Source organism: Desmodus rotundus, chromosome 13 (genome assembly GCF_022682495.2).
Source record: "Desmodus rotundus isolate HL8 chromosome 13, HLdesRot8A.1, whole genome shotgun sequence".
Taxonomy (NCBI): Eukaryota; Metazoa; Chordata; class Mammalia; order Chiroptera; family Phyllostomidae; genus Desmodus; species Desmodus rotundus.
This window is the reverse complement of record NC_071399.1, coordinates 86,813,968-86,830,883: the sequence shown is the minus strand read 5'-3', so window position 1 is coordinate 86,830,883 and position 16,916 is coordinate 86,813,968. Positions and strand designations below refer to the sequence as shown.

Sequence of the window (16,916 nt, the reverse complement as noted above, 5' to 3'; positions counted from 1 at the left end):
GCCTTGTTCCCTGCACGTCTCAGGTTGTGAAGGCGTCTGGGTCCACCTGAGAGAACACTAGCTGGGGATTGGCGAGGGGTGTGCGAGCTGGGTGTCTCTGTTCCAGCCTCAGGAAACATGGAGTCACACACTCATTTCCTCCTTGTTTGGAGAGAAAGGTTTCAGAAGGACTGTGGTCCCCTATAACTTCTCTCTGAGTATGAGAATTCAGATAGTGAGGAATACCTGTATAGTTACTTAGATAGCATAAATATTTAACTGAAAAGTATTTTAAGGGAAAGTTAGCTTTGTAAAGATTTGTTAAACACTTTTTCTCAATTGGATGAGTCACTATATGTTGGTAAAGTTCATTTATTGTTCTCTGGAGGAAAGAGATTAGGGTAAGTGTTGGCAAGATATAACCCACAGCCTGTCAATTTTGTTATTAATTAATTTTTTTGTTATTTCAGGGAATTCTTTAACATGGCAGACTTTTGAATCTAAGCCAGCTGCTTCAGCAGTATCTAGTAAGTTTCTGTAATAAGCTCAGAATTTTAAAGATAGTTTGTAAAGTGCTAAGCCGATGCATCACTTCTACTTACTTTCAGAGACTTGTGTTTGGAGATTACACAGTGATCTATTTTGAGTGCTGGCTTTCACCTAGTTCTAAAACCCAAGGCTGTAAACACCCATGTGTCTCTGCGGTGACTTTGGTTAGCCTTCCCTATTATGTTGCAGTCCATCCAATAGAGGGGCGACTACATGTTCGTCAGCCTCACTCCAGTCTGTACTTTTGCGTTTCCCGAGGTAGTCCACTGTGTGGAGGTGTGACTGTGCAGTGGCTGCCCCGTTGTGGCCTCCCTGAGAGTCTCAGTGTCACAGGCTTTGGGCCAACGTTCCCTCTGTCCCTCCCTGGAGTTCAGCTCCACACGGCTGTTTCCCAGAGCCCTCGGGATCTGGTTATCATCCCAAAGGACATCATCTGTGCTGTGTACAGTCCGACGGGTTGTTTTCTTAATTTGAAGTATTTTTGTTTCCCTTCGGGAAAATTGTAAGGGGAGAGCAGGTCAGGGAGCAGGTGGTCCTGGGCAAGGGGGGACATGTCTGTGAGCAGGGGTCTGATTATGACGGGAGGGCGTGGACGGAGGCTGGGCACGGGCCCGGGACTGCGTAAGGAGAAAAGACCAGTGATGAAGATGATTGCGAATTTGGCACCACTGACCTGAAAATGCTGATAGTTTCAAACCACTCAGTTGTTGGAGATGCCCCTTGAGAACTCGTGCGGTTGCTTTTGGAGTGTGCGCGCCTGAGAGGAGCCAAAGAGGGGCAGTGGTTTCAATGGGAAGAGTAGGGCTGAAGGGAGAGTAGGAGCTGGACTACATCTTATGAAATGAGGAAGACAATACATTTCAGAGAAGGATGAAAGGGTAAAAGACACTCAGTTACTACTGTTCATACTTTCATTCTGTTTGGCATAATACTGGGACAATAGTGTGTTCCAATAAAGTTTTATTTATAAAAACAGATGGTGGGTTGGTATGTACCACAGACTTTAGTTTTCCAAACTCAGTAACTTCTACTGGTTAAAATGAACCAGCCTAAAGTTATCAGTACCCCAAAAAGGCATACTTTGGGGTGGCAGACTCTGCTTCCCTTCACATAATTCTGTGGATATACTAAAACCTGTTGAATTGTATATTTTAAAAGGGTGAATTATATTTCAATAAAACCATTATTTTAAAAAATTGTTTAGATTAATTGGAACATTTGTGCCTTATGGTCTGTTTATATCTTGACTGGTTTGAGTAGTATGTGGTTATCATCATGTTCAGCTACTTATGCTTTAATTATAGACTTTTTTTATGCTGTTTCAGTGAATGCCCCAGCCCCACAGACTTTGGAGGCTAAGTCAAGTCTAACAGTGGCACACGGTAAGTTTCAGCAAAGTCTCGGTGTTTTATGTGCCGTTTCCACCCTGAGTTAGATAACTTATTAACTGAAAGTGCTTTTCTGTGGGGGTAATTATGCAAAACAAACATTTTAGTGAATGTAAAACAGTTAATAAAATTTAATCTCTCTATTTAATATCATAAACTGAGTATACCCACCAAAGCCGTGAAGTATAAAGTATGTGTGTTGCTGGACTCACAAGTGGAGATTTTTAACTTTGAGTAGTACTTTCATTATGCATGATTTTCTGTGGAAAGTGGAGTAGCAGAGCCTGGGTGAGAGGGTGACTTTCTAGACCAGCCAACCAGCACACGCCACAGGGCATATGTGACTGTTTTTATAACTTTTAATGCAGCAGCAGGTCAGCTTTTTAAACAAACAGTTTCTGCGATTGGCTGGGGGAAAAAATCTCAAAAAGACATGTGATGGAAACCAAAGCAAAAAAGTAGGAACCGCTGGATGAAATCATAGGATTCAGCTGTTGGACCAGGCCACTGGGGCATCGTTGTAGTGAACATGATCCAGTAGAGAGGGTGACTATTTTTAGCCATATTTTACTTTTATCCGGTGAGGTGCTTACAGTTTGTATAGCATGTTTTTAAATGTGTTATTTTCCTATGGTCTCACTGCAGACCCCGAATAAATTAAGATGGGAAGCAGGCCATCTTTTCCTGTTTTACCCGATGACTCCTTCATTCTGCATTTGTTTCTAGCTTTTTAATTGAACTTAAATCCAGGATCAGTCGAGTGGAACTTTTTGGCTTCATAAATATTGTGGTCTGTATATGATGGCCTTTGGAATTCTTTTTACCGACTGAATGACCTGTGAAGTGTCTGTTGCCCCTTGGTTTTATTTCCTAAGATCACTCAGGTGGATCCGTTCCCGTCAGCACGTGTTCACAGTATGTTAGGCAGGTTCCCCACACACTGGGTGTTATTATTTGTAAGTGTTTAGGACATGCAGGATTTTTTCCCTTTGGACCAGTAACAGATACCATGTGTGTCGGACTTACAGAAATTTACCTTAATGCTGAAATACAAGACAATTTTCTCTGGCATCATTCTCTATTCATATTATTTTAGGTCAAGTTTCTAAATGTCTCTGTTGCCTCCTTTTTTGAAGTTGATCTTTATAAAGCAATTGCTGGCCACTTCTCTCTTGTACTTCAACAGCGTTTGGTTTCTTTTGCTCTTTTTTCCACTTTGGTATAGTTAGCTCTCTGTATAGCATTATAGAAGGTCCACGTGTTCTTTGTTTTATATTTTTGGTACCTGCTAAAGGACACACACAGTCTGTATGTCAGGCTACCTGGGGTTCGTTCAAGGGTCCTGCCAAACCTGTTGGTTCTAAAGTGATGCGTTCCATCTGCACCCCGCCCTGACTGGGCCCGGGCCACACGAATCTACCATGCCTTCCTGCTGGCATCTGCTGGGGTTGAAATGCTAGTTTTAAATGCCAGCCAGACCTGGCACAAGGTTTGCAAACCTTGGATTGGGACCAAAGGTGATTTGTGAGTATCTCCATGGGCAGGAGCAGGGAGGAGGCTCGGCTGGGGCTCACTGACCGACCCCCAGCCCCACCTGTGTTAGGGATGCAGAAATGGCTAGTCATGTATTATATAACATTAATTAGCCCTGATACCTCTGCCTTTCCTTCTGGTCCATCTCAAAGCTCCATGAGGTCCTGTAGTGTGAAGAATGTCATTGTGACTCATGGTCTTAGGTTGGGTCCCTTGAGATACAGACTCTGAGGCGGAGGTCTGCAGGCAGGAGGGTTAGCGGGCAGCGCTCTTGGACAACACCAGCAAGAGAACAGCAGGACTGAGAGGTGCGGCTGCTGTGGAGCCCTCAGCAGATCTTACAGAGGTTGGGGTTGGGGGTTGGGGGGGTGGAGCTTTAAAGCTGGGATGTTGACTTCCAAATCTTCCGGGATGCAGTGATCAGTTACCAGATGTGGGTTGCCCCAGGAAGGGGGTGTGGAGCGGGGAGGGCTGTTCCTTTCAGCTGAAACCAAGCACGAATAGAAGCAGAAGGTAGCAAGAAAGCACTAGATGTTAACTTACGGTGCAAACGAATGATTTGACTGAGCACAGAGTAGGCAGAAGAGATTTGAAGGAAATGAGGTTGGTTGAGACTGTTGGTGGCAACCACTGAGTTGACTACATCTGTCCAGGCCTGTTCCTGTGGCATTGTGTAGCCACGAAACGTTCCGAGGCTGGACAAGGCTGGATGCGAGCGTGGGGCTTCAGGAAGCTTAGCCTGACCGGTGTGTGCTCAAAGAGTCAGCACTGGGGAGACCAGTCAGGGATGTTAGAAATAGTCTGCCTGAGATCCCTTAGCTAGAATCGGGTACAGTGATGGAGCCAAAGGGAGCCTGTCACAGCCGTTCCATGGAATTGGTGGCAAGGCTGGACGAGGGGCTGGGGGGCAAGGGTGTGGGCAGAGGCTGAACATGATGCACTCAGGGACTGGGCGGATGGCAGCACTGTTCAGAGAATCCAGAAGACACCCTCGGTGAGCACCGGGAGGGGGGCGCATCATGGCTTCATGGCCAAGAGCCTGGCATGTGGAGGCGGGCAGTCTGGCTTCACAGTTGACTCAAAACAGTAGGCATGGGTTTGCTTGGCTGCCAGATGAGGAGAATGGTAATGGTACTTCAGTGGGCTGTGGAAAGGGTCAAATGAGGCAGGGCCTTTGGACCAGGAGCTCTGAGCAGGCGCTGGCTCGGTGTTGGCTTGAAGGGTAGGGATGATGAAGCCCAGCAATGTCAGCCAGTATGAGAAAGGGCTGAGTACCCATCTGAGAGATCTCCTTCTGGAGGTAAGGGTAGGACAGTGATAGAAGGTTTTTCCGGAAGTGTCCATGTCCAGCAAGTTCAGAGGGGAGACCCAAGCCTCCGGGCGTTTCAGCTCTCACCCTGGGAATCTCAGCTCAGAACAGGAACCGGGACTTTCAGAAGCTCTGTAAGCTTATAAGGCATAAGAATGGCAGGCCCTTCCCACCCGCCTTGGAACATGAGCCTGCCTGGTCTGGGAGCCGGGGGCTGGTCCACCTCACTTCCTTCCTCAGCCTCTTTAGTAGGAGCCCAGGTGCAGCAACCTGCCCCCCCCCCACCAGCCCAGCGGTTTACCCTACATACCACCCCGGCAAGGTCAGAATTTTGACAGGTTTTCCCGACTCAAGAGGACTAAGTCATAGAATTACCCTAATAACATAATGGTAATAAATATGCATGTGATGATTTTGAGATTGTATAGAACTTTCACCCCATAACCTTACTTCTGTTGTTTTCATGAAGTACAATAAAATAATATGCCATGTGACATAAACCTAAAATTGATTGCCCTAAAATTTCTACATTCAGCAGTTCAAACTAGTACAATAGTGTATTTGGGTGTCTTTAAATCTGGAGGTGCAGCAGTTGTGGTGCATGGGTGGGCTGCCGTGCTCCTTAGCAGCACTGTGCTCCCATTTAAAATTACAGTGGACTCCTGCTTACCAGTCTGTGTTCCAAAAGTTTATGTGAAAGCAGTTTAAAATGCATCTCTCCCATATAGCCAATGTTAAATATGTTGACTAAGGTCACTGGTCAAGCTATGAGAACCTATTTATATATACCTAAACATTACACACACACACCTATTATGTGTGTATGTATTTGTTAATGCCTAAAATAGAGTACCAGAAATACCCTTAAATAAATTAAAAGCCAAGCTTTTCATGTGGGAGCTATTAAATCTGCATGAATAACATGCAAACCACATGCCTGGCAACCTGCTGAGCCCTTGGTCATTGTTGGCCGTTATTATTCTCACCTCTCATGTGCTGTGGGGTCTGGTGGCAGAATGAAATGACCTCTGCCCTTTGGGTGCAGGTGCAGAGCTTCCTGGGGAGGTGCCCTGGGTCAGTCTCCGAGCTGAAGATGAGCGAACCACGCACCCCCCCTGACGAGACTCCCTGGTTACATTTCATTCCAGGCCTAATGCCTGATTGCCGGGTTAGACCTTTAGCCAAAGCCTAACCTTCCCCTGGAAGGGACTTACTCTTTATTGACAGAATGGGGTTTGGCTTTAACCATGCTGCCTTTGGGTTTCCTGTTTCTGCACAGTAACCTTTGTCTTCCCCGCTACTGTTCCGGGGTGGGATTGGGAAAAGGCCACCTTCCTCTGTCATTTGTCTGCAGCCTTGCCCTTGTGCCTCTCGGAGCAGAACTAGGTCTTGAAACATGGTTTGGGGACATGGAGGTATTTAGAAATGGGTCTTAGTCCGGCTGCTGACCCTAGGGACACTTGTTTTTGTCTGTTACCAGCCCAGTCCTACCCCCTGAAGACTCTTGTGAGAAGTGGGATTCCCAGGGCCCTGGAAGTTTTTTTATGGTTTTTATCTTTGGGAATTGAATATTTTCATTAATTTTCCGTTTAGCCACCTAGTCTAGTAGTGTCCTTGTACATTAAAAGAATCCTATCAGGCACAAGGTGGACGAATGCAAAGCCTAAACTTAATTGTTTAAAAATATAATACCCTGAGAGTGGAATCAATGGAAAATATGGAGAAAGAGGTGAAGCCGTGAAAAAGAGCAGCTTTCACTGACTGCCTCAGTATATTGTTTCCCAGGAAATCCTTGCTTAGACACGATTAGAATTCTGTGGAACTACAGCTTTCAAAGTGGTTTGAAAGGAAACTAATTTCACTTTGCTGTTGTCCTGTTTGTACTGTTCTTATGTTTCCTCGTCAATAGAACAGGCATTCTCATCGCACATACTGGAGCCAATAGAAGAACTTTCAGAGGAAGAAAAAGGTAACAGAGGGCTTGCTCAGGGCTTATCCCTGCACAGGTGATATCTCGGTGCTTAAACCCAACCCTGGAAAATGGGATCCAGTGGTTCTTGTCACACTGTGTCAGAATGAGAGCAGATGTTGAGGTGTGGATTCTGTTTTCAGTCTGTATGTAGTGCTCTGTCACCTGACTCGCCTAACGGGCTGCTGGATCTCCCCCTGCTTGCTTTGTATTCTTAGCATGTGCCTCAGTTCCCTGTGTCCGGGAACTTGAAAAAAAATTTAAGCCTTTATATCAGTGCAGATATTTTCTGCTCAGATGACAAGTTGACACGTATTGTGTGCCAGATGATACAAAAATACTCGTATCACGGTGGTTATTTCTCATACTCTGGATCTGTGACATGAATGGGTAAAGTGTCCACTTCAAACATTGTTTTGAATAGAAAGGAGAGCATAACATTTAAGCCCTGAATGGGGACTATTTATGTGCAGAATAATGTCTTTGGTGGAATTTGGGAGCTGTTATAAGTTTGGGGAGATATTTAAAATATTGCTGCTTACTCATTTTATTTGGCAGTTCTCAAAATTATTTTCTAGAAATTAATGTTTGAAGCTTATGAAAATTATTGTATGTTATTAAGATATTTTCTAATGCTAGACTTGTAGTTTTGAAAACAATCATATTTGAATCAGTTTATCATAATTTCCCCCTTAGTAATAATAATGCTTTATCATCTATCACTTCTTTAGGAGAAAGCAAACTCTTAATATTTACATGGGCGCTGATTTTGTCATTTTTGTTAGGAGGAGAGGTAAAATGATATATTCCAATACATGAAGTCTTAATATTTATTATAGCTTCTGTGTTCTAGAAGACACTTTTCAAAACTTCTTTAACAAGGCTACAAATTGAGAAGTGACTAAATCAGGGATATCCATAACTACATGTTGTGTATTTTCATTTTAGCTTCAAGTAACAGGCTTTCTCCTCCTTACGTATCATTTATTGAGGCCTGGTACACAAAGTATCTTATTTTCTGAAGAATTCGTGAGATGTGTCAGGAGGCTCATTAAACAGGCCCAGACTGGAGCCTTGGGTCATACAGTTCACATTCATTTTTAAAAAATGGGTCAGCTGGGTTCCAAGAGGGATCCTGATTGGTCCACCGTCACCACCTGGGCCCCAGGTTCCACCTGCTGTGTCATCCTGCCCCTGTTTCTTTTAAGAGCTCTTCCACCTGGAACACATCGGGTATGAGTTGGGGGTCACCGGCCGCAAGCACCATCGCAGATGGTTGCCACATTTGGAGAATCAGAGAGGGAAAGAAAATCTTTGCCACTATCCCCGGGTTCAGAGGCAGCTCTTGTGGGAGGAAGTACTGAAGGCCATTAAAACACCCCCGAGTCCCAATGCACCATGACAGAAACGGGGACCACATCCTTGCGGTGCCTTTGCAGACCACACCTGCTGGCAGCAGGTTAACGGCCACCAGTAAATTCTGCAGCCTGGGCTCACGTTTTGCGGATAATGCCTGTGCAGCTAATTCCTCAGGCAGAGGTTTGCAAAACACGGCTGTTACCAAGAAGCAGCTCCTCGGGAAGATTGTTTCTGCATCCTTCCCTTGTGCAGAGGTGTCCTTGATCTGGCTGTTTATAGTGTGTGAGAATGTGAGGGACAGGAAGTGGTGTTGGAGGCCATTTTATTCTTCAGACACTTGAAACAGGGGCCAGGAGCTTGCCTCAAGTCATTGAGTTTAATTCATGACAAGGCTGGAGTTAAGCCCAGGTTTTCTGCCTTCCATAGTTGAATACAAAGAACAGAGTGATGGAGCTGGTCCAGGCCGTGCAGGACTAGCCGTGGCCTGAGGGGAAGTCTTCATCTCTGGTTTTCATGTACTCATGTGAAAAATGAGCAGGTTCGTTACTGCCTGATAAAGTCCCTTCCAACTCAGAAATTCTGCTTCTTGGTTTGCTTTGTGCTACAATTGTTTGCTTCCCACGAATGCCATGTTGTGCCGCTGATAGCACTGATGGTGTGTAGGCTGTTGTGCACTGGCCATTGGCTTTCATAAGCTTTCACCTTTGCCATTAGAGCAAGTGCTGATATCTAGGAAGTCTTGTTTTGTTCGTCTTGGTGAGCGATACATGCTTTGACTAAAATCTTCCGCGGTCGTTGGTTTTCAAATGATTAATTCCATCTTTACCTAGAAACTTGATCATTCTTACTAGTCTTTTTCCTGTCCATTCTACATTCTTCCATTGGCCAGCTACAGCTTTGTAAGAATCTTTCCAACCAAGGGCTTTCTAATTATTCATAAATGGCTTTCCAAAGCCACTGCCAACATAGAAAGTGAATTGGAGAACAGAAGGAAATGTTTAATCTGTGGTCACTGGGGAAACTAAGTCACCAAAAGGAACTTGTCCTGGTTGAAGGTGAACCCGGATCAATCAACAGTGAATTCAGCGACTGTTACCAAAGACCTTACGACTCTTCTAAACGGTGGCCAAGCCATTCTGCGCAACCCTGGACCCCTGCACGTCTCCTGTGTCCCACGGCCCACAGGGCCCGCATCTTTTCTTCAAGCTGTGCCTCTGTGCAGTCCCTCTTATAACCCGGAAACTGGCCAGAAAGGTGACCTCTGCAGAACCAGGACAGGACGCGTCTGTATGTCAGCGGTGGCACCTTGACTTCCAGACTGTCTCTTGGTTCCTCTTTCTGGTTTTCGCCCTGGATAGTTGTAGACTGAGTGGCCAGTTAGCCGCCAAAGTCAGTGGCACAGCCGTGGCTGTGGCTGAGCCCTCTAAGTTGTGATGTATTGTCAGGTTCTAGGACCTTTGGTGCAGCAGTACCTTTCTGGGGTGGTTTCAGAATACTGAGAACAGTGGTTGGGAAAAACAGCAGCTCAAGTGCTGAGAGTACAATGTTAAGATTACTTCTGACCTTTAATCTTACGTAACCGTGTAAAATTTTTCATTTTGACTTAGCAACCCACAGTAGCAAAGTATAGAAGAGCATCCTCATGCAGGGTATTTCCTCTTGTTTAATGTACAAATAGTCATTTGACTAGTTCTACTGTCAGCAAAACTGCTTACTGATGAACAAACATCTTCTTCACTACCGGAATTAAACTAGCATTTAGAAAACATCTTAACCAAAGGCATTTTGCTTAAGGTCTACAAATCCAGATGCTGTGGTACCTAAAAATCCCACCTGCTGAGGTGGATGAGGCTAAGGAGGAAAGGGGTGTCTACGGCCCCAGACCCAGGCCGGGGCATTTGGTGCCAGCCCTATACGGTGAGACACCCCTGCTCAGAGGTTAGAAGGCTGGACTGTAAAATGAGAGACATTGTTGTGCCTCCCAGGGCTGCCTTTGGACCTTCACCAGGGGTCGCAACTGCCCAGCGTCCGGTTTCTTTCATTGAGCTTTCCATTTCCTTTGACATAGGGCTCTTCTTCAAGGTCATGTGATTATACCCCTTCTCGGGCATCTCTTGAATTAGGCATGTTTGAGAGGGGGAATGAAAGAGGAATAGGCAAGGAAAAGCTAGAAGAACCTGGCCTGTTAATTTTTCTTTTTAATTAAGGGTTGTTTTAAATAAAGTATGCTTTACCTAAGACTTCTGTTAACCTCTTTTTCATTTTGGTAAATATTTTAAGAGGGATAATTTCACATTTTGAAATTTTATATAAACTCAACTTCTACTAAATGTACTATATAAAAAGTTAATTATTTAAAATAAATTGAGCTTTTTCTTCATAAAATGTTACATAAATTTTAACTGAATTTAGAAATGAATTATTCAGAAGCAATAAAATAATTTCAGAATGAAACATTAAACTTGTAAATAAGGGTTTTTGTCATTGTACTTCTTTAGAGACGCATTTCTTGCATTATTTATCTAGTTATAATTCCGTTAAGTGATTAAGAAAGAGTTTTTAAAGACATTTGAAGGAACCTGACTTAACAAAATTTTAAAAGCCACTGTACTTAAGTATTTGCTGAATGACTAAAATATCCCCAAACTGAAAAGATTACAAATGCTTATTTGCTGTTCAAAAGTTGTTTATAATTTTCTACTTAGAGATTTAATATATTTGTTTGTTTTTTAACACATTTTTCAAAACCTCATTTCAGGAAGGGAAAATGAACAGAAATTAAATAACCACAAGAACCATTTCAGGAAAGCTTTGAAGAATAACCCTTCTCTTACTAAGAAAATAAGAACAATCTTGGAGCAGAGTTTGGTGCGAAAATTGGAAGCCTTAGGGATTAATGCAGTAAGTTCATTCATTTCTGGAATATTTGCTATATTTGTTTTGTTGTCTAAATAAGAAAGAATCAGAGAGGAGAAGAAGGTATGTGAGTTCTGTCCACATTAGGAGACAAGAGGTTAATGCACCACTGTTCTGAGAGCTTCGTGAATGTTAAATCATTGAAACATAGAAGCAAATCTCTGAGGTGAGTGATGACATTGCCTCCATTGTCCAGAAGGGTGAAGGAACTTGCTTCAGGTCCCAGCTAGTGACGAAGAGCCCGGGCTGGCACTCGGCTGCGAACTCCAGATTGTACCTTTTACAGCGCCGGCCCTGAAGCGGTCCTTGTTAAATGAACGGACGAGTGAATTCTACTTCAGTGTCTTTGCCGGGGTGAATAGTTCCAGTACATGTTATAGATAGATAGATGGATAGATAGATAGGTAGAGATATACATATTCTTTGCTTTTTACCTTTTTATTGACATACATAAAATACATGAACCTTAAGGAAACAGCTTGAATTCATATACCCGTATGGGTGTATTCGACTGCATATGCATGTGCATACATGTTTGTGTGCAAAGTACAGGGGTGGGCAAACGTAGGCTTACAGTTGTTAGCATGGAAAGTCATACAATAATCAATAAACAATAATACAAGAATAAACTCTGGTTTGCACACTCACAATTGTAAACCTACTTTTGCCCACCCTTGCATGTGCACACGTACAGGTGTGTTGTGCATGTGTATGTTCGTGTGTGTGAATGTGTATGGTGTCTGTGTATGTGGGTCTGTATATACACATATCTATGTGGATACACGTGTGTACAGACACATGTCTATATAGGTGTGCGTGTGTGTTCACATATGTATTCCTGTATGTCTATGCATGTATACATACATGTGTGCAAGGATTTGTCCGAGTTTGTGAATGTGTGTGTATGATGTGTAACTACCACCCAGATCAAGAGATCAGTCATTTTCAATACCCCAGAGGACACTCTTTTGCCTTTCCTTAGTGAATATCATCCCTTATTCTTCGACAAGAAATAATGGCTATTCCGACTTAATTTTGCTTGTCCTTGAAACTCCTATGAATGAAATCCTACGTCATGTAGCACTTTGTAGATGATTTCTTTTGCTTATGATTTTGTGAGATTCATATTGGTCGTTTCATTTAGTAGTGATTTGTAGTGTTGTAGTTTATTGACTGAATATGTACATTTTATTTATTCTCCTGTTGACAGACATTTGCATTTCTAGTTTGAAGCTCTTTTTGACCACAACATGCTTATCTGTAGCGTTTGGCGGACATGGGCATTCCTTTCACTGGATACCCATCTGGGAATGAAACTGCGGGGTCTAAGAGTGTGCGCATTTCATTTGAATAGGTGTAACCAAATAGTTCTCCAAGTTTATCTCACGTTTGTACCAATTTCCACTCCCCCATCAGTGTGTGAGTTTCAGTTGCTTCACATTAGTGTCGCCACTCTTTTCGGGTGGATTTTGACCACCCTCAGGGCAGTGGAAATCAAACACATTCATGAATGTCAGTAATTCCTATGTGAATTGCTTCGTAGTTTCCATGTTGGCTGCGTGCATATGGTTTGGGGGTTTTATGTTTTGTCTGGGGCATTTCCTTCCATCCCAAGAGTATAAGAACATTTCTTGCCTTCTTTTTCTGTCACGGCTTTAACAATCAACTTTGGAAGCAATGACTTGGAGATCTAATCTTCTCTCCAGTTGGATCGGTTGTCCCAACATCATTTGTTGAATAATCCATTCTTCTCCCATTTATTTGAAATGGCCCTTTTTATCATGTAGGGAATTCCTATATATATTTGGATTTTTTTGGACTTTCATCTGTTTTATCCTGCTTCTTTATATTCGTTTGCCAACAGCATACTGATTTAATTGCAATTGCTTTGTCCTGTATTTTAATATCTGCTATAGGCCATGCCTTCTTCATTAGTCTTATTTCAAAAAATTCTTGGCACTTCTTCCATGTTTTGTTTTCCAGTGAACTTTAGAAACAGCTTCTGCAGTTCCAGAGTAACCCCTATTGGGCTTCCGATTGGAATGGCCCTGAATTCTGTACGCTAACTAGGAAGGATTGACATCGGGACAGTATTGGGTATTTCCATTCAGCTACGGGGGGTAGGATGACAGGCAGTGAACAGCTGTTCACACAGACAGGTGGTAGATCCATGAGGATCGATTGTGGGACGTGCAGTGAAGGGAAAGAAGAGGGGACAGAGTAACTGAGGTCAGAGGAAACTTCTTGGACATGGCACTTGATCTGACGATGGAGATTTCTATCTGAGGCATGTGGGGGGATGGTGGGGCCACTTCCTGTAGCCGGAAACACTGGGAGAAGGGGGAAGTATTGGGGAGATGGGATACGCAAGCACACGACACTGTTACTGAATGAGTGGCCTTTTAACGAGTTTTTTCTGTCATCAAATCCAGATGAATGTTCTCAGATTACCTTTTTAATTATGCTATTCTCATAATTGAGAACCTCTGACGGCCTTCTTTTACTTATGGGATAATCTTTAAGTTTTGCATGTTGGCATCAGTCCCCTTTTCTGCTCTTCACCCATTCCCTCGTGGCATCTATCCCTGGACGTGCCTTGACTACTTCTGCCTCAATACCTGCCTTTCCTGCCCCCTCTCCCAGGCCCTACCCACTGGAATACTCCCCTGTTTCACTGTGACTCTGCCCATCCTTCAGGGCACAGCCTGGTCCTCCCCTGTAGCCTCCTCTGGCCACTGGTGCCTTCGATAGCCTCTCTTTGTGGAGCTCCTGTAGCCCTTGTGGGCTCGTTTGGTCATTCGGTCCTTACCACACACTTGCATGGTTGGTTAATCAGTCACACATGTGTTCTGTGCATTCACAGCTGACTACTGCTAACCAGCCAGACAATCATCACGCGCCCCATGTGCCCACTGCACCGTGAGCTCCTTTTGGGGCCCACACAGTATGTTAAGGTGTGTTCTCCACCGTACATGCAGCAGTAAGGAGAAAGGTTGGCACAATTAATGCTGACAAATGTACATGAAATTAAAAATATCCCAGGATAATTGATTAACTCAACATTTTATTCCTTCAGGATACACGCGGTATTTCAAGTGATCAATTGAACAGAGTGCTCAGAACCATGGAGTCGAAGAGGCGTGATCTGGAAAGACAGATACCTAACTTTCAGCAAATTCGAGAAACCCTTGACCATCAGGTCAGCTGTAAAGTGGATGAGAGAACGGCACAGTCTTCAGGTAAGCCTGTCACGAACTGCCATTTCATTTCTGCAGGGGGGAGTGAAATCGAACAACCCTTTCATGATTTTAAAGGGTTCACAAACTTTGGCGCTTAATTTGAAACTTTATTACTGTTTGAACCATTAAGTGTTGTTGGGTTTTTAATTTTGTTTTTATGTGTGAAAAGCCCCCGTAATGTGGGTTCTAGGCCCTAGAGACGGGCTTGTTCGTTTCAGCGCCGGCATAGACAGTACTGTAGTCTTTCTTCTGCGTTTTCACGCAGCAAAGACTCACGAGTGTCACTGCTATTCCAGACAGGAACAGTGCTTCCCAACTGGACGCCTTTTCAACGGGGGAAACACCCAAAGCAATACCACTTCCTCCCAAAAGCAGACAGTTGGTTAAACAAAGACCTGTTTTCACGGATAGGACATCGGTTCCAAAGTGAGTATTTTCCACCCCTAAAATGTCTTGATTAGTGTTTATCTTGGTCAGCTCGGGCTGCCCTAACAAAATACCACAGACTAGGCGGTTTACACAGTGGAGGTTCATTTTCTCGCACTTCTGGAGTCTGGACGTCCAAGGTCAGGGTGCCAGCTGGGTCATTAAGAGGTCTCTTCTGAGGCTGGCAGACAGCCGCCTTCTGGCTGCCCTCACCTGGCAGGGGGGTGAGGTCTGGGCTCTCTTTGTCTTCTTACAAGAACACTAATCCCCTTACAGGGGCCCCACCCTCGTGACCTCAAATAAACCTGATTCCCTCCCAGGAGCCCCATCTCTAGATACCATCACTTTGCAGGGGGCAGGGCTTCAACGTGTGACTTTAGAGGGACATGGACATCGAGTGCACAACAGTGTCTAACGCCACAGAGAGTCACAGCTGCCGTGTCCACCGCCTCTCGTTGGAGCGTGGAGACTCGTCGTTGCTCGTCCTCTTTAATGCGCATCAAATGCAAAAATCACCAGTTCCACAGAACTTTGTATTAAGTCATATTTTTGACTCGTGCTGCTTAGAAGTAATTTTCTGTTGTTTTTTTTTTTTAGAATTAAGAAAAATGTCATAGAAGACCATTTTCCCAGGAAGTCTTCAACTATTACGTGAGTACTTGGGGGAGGCATGGAGGTCATATAAAAAATTCTTTTCACCGACCATTCCTTTCATTGTAAACGAGTGTGCTCATTGCGGTCAACTGAAGCCCTAACTGTTAAATGTCATAATTTATTTGTTATTCCTCTGTGGCATTTCTTTGTTTCTTTATTAGTTATTTTATAATTTAATAGCACTTATTGCATTGTGGCCTCCATGGAGATGCGGGACCACCCTGAGTCACTTGCATTATCCCCCTCAGTGTCCAGTAATTTTCAATGAGCTCCATAAATGAAAGGAATGGTTATGACTTTTAACGGCTGGATCCGTGCTGGTGTGGTCAGGTGGTACTTTCGCATTCTAAGGCTCTCGTAGGGCACTCAGATTCCTGCCCCGGTCACTCACTAACTCTGTGCCAGCGATTCAGTTGCTTAGCAGTTTGAAGCCTTAGTTTTCTTATCTGTAAGACGGACGGATGCTGCGTTTTACACAGGAGGTTTGAAAATTTAGTAAGAACATAGGAAAAGGGCTGGGCCTCAGTGCTTGGCACTCAATACATTATAGGTATTACTGTTATTAGTGATGAGTAAAACTAATTTTATAATTAATTTCATTATTATTGACTTATTCCAGAGATATTAATACTGTAAATCTCTTAATTGAGGCCTATGTGTGCATATATATATAGTAGAGACAGTAGAAATATAATGCAGTAAAGACAAGCTAAATAATGATTTACCCTTCAAAAGCACTTTCCACGCACATAACGTCAAGGGAAGAGCTTTATTTCACGGGACGTGGTATAACCGAACAATGTCTGAAATCTACGCGCTCAGCGAATATTTTTTAAATGAATGAACATTGCTCTGAACTTTTATTTCACTTTACAATGGGGTGACAATTCATGTGACAGTATTACCAATGAGATTATAACAGCACTTTTTAAGATGCGGTGTAAAGATAAGATATAAATAAAGACACTTTTAAAAGGTGGAGTAGTTTATTGCCAAAAATATTTTTCCCCCACTAAGAGATAGTTTCCTTGGGTGAGTAAAAACCAAGAATGTTAAGAATATACAAGTTCGGGTTTAGAGGAGAACTGTTGTACTTGCCCCCATCTTGGTAAATACCCGCATGGTGGCAGGTCTGGATTTGAAATGACCCTTCAGCCTTTTGCACAAATCCTGGGCCTTGCCGCCACTTTGCCTGGTGGCCGCACTGGCGTTTGTTGTGCGCCTTGGGAATTACCTGAGAAAGTTCCTACCACGTTAAGAGGCATATCACTTGTAAATCCTGAGACTCAGGAACACTGCTCTCTGGGTTTTGCTTTGTTTAGGACGCCTCCCTTTAGCTCGGAGGAGGAGCTGGATGCTGGTGACCTCATCCAGGCTTACACGTCTCCAGACTTACCTCTTGTGCAGTCATCTAAAAACAGCAGGAGTGGCTTCGCAAGGAAAATGGTCAAAAGTGATACTGACTGGACCGAAGGAAGTGAAATCGAGGACTCGGATATCTCTCCCAAGCCCACGGGTGAGCTCTTGCCATTGAGATCCCTTTGGGAAACTTTGTGTAGGGCAGTGGTTCTCAACCAGGCGCACCACGCCCTGGC

General features: G+C 43.8%; 1 protein-coding gene across 5 annotated transcripts in view; it reads left to right on the top strand.

Moving 5' to 3' along the window:
* The window catches only part of DZIP1 (DAZ interacting zinc finger protein 1), a 46,882-nt gene that overhangs the window by 24,518 nt on the left and 5,448 nt on the right, over nucleotides 1–16,916 (top strand). For 4 of the 5 annotated variants that reach the window (XM_053916314.2, XM_053916309.2, XM_053916311.2 and 1 more), the window contains 8 exons: nucleotides 450–506; nucleotides 1,854–1,910; nucleotides 6,668–6,727; nucleotides 10,845–10,987; nucleotides 14,079–14,241; nucleotides 14,538–14,667; nucleotides 15,265–15,318; nucleotides 16,644–16,837. In XM_053916314.2, the coding sequence (XP_053772289.1) occupies nucleotides 450–506; nucleotides 1,854–1,910; nucleotides 6,668–6,727; nucleotides 10,845–10,987; nucleotides 14,079–14,241; nucleotides 14,538–14,667; nucleotides 15,265–15,318; nucleotides 16,644–16,837 (858 nt within the window). The remainder of the gene's footprint in view (nucleotides 1–449; nucleotides 507–1,853; nucleotides 1,911–6,667; nucleotides 6,728–10,844; nucleotides 10,988–14,078; nucleotides 14,242–14,537; nucleotides 14,668–15,264; nucleotides 15,319–16,643; nucleotides 16,838–16,916) is intronic. The other variant, XM_053916313.2, reaches the window with a different exon arrangement.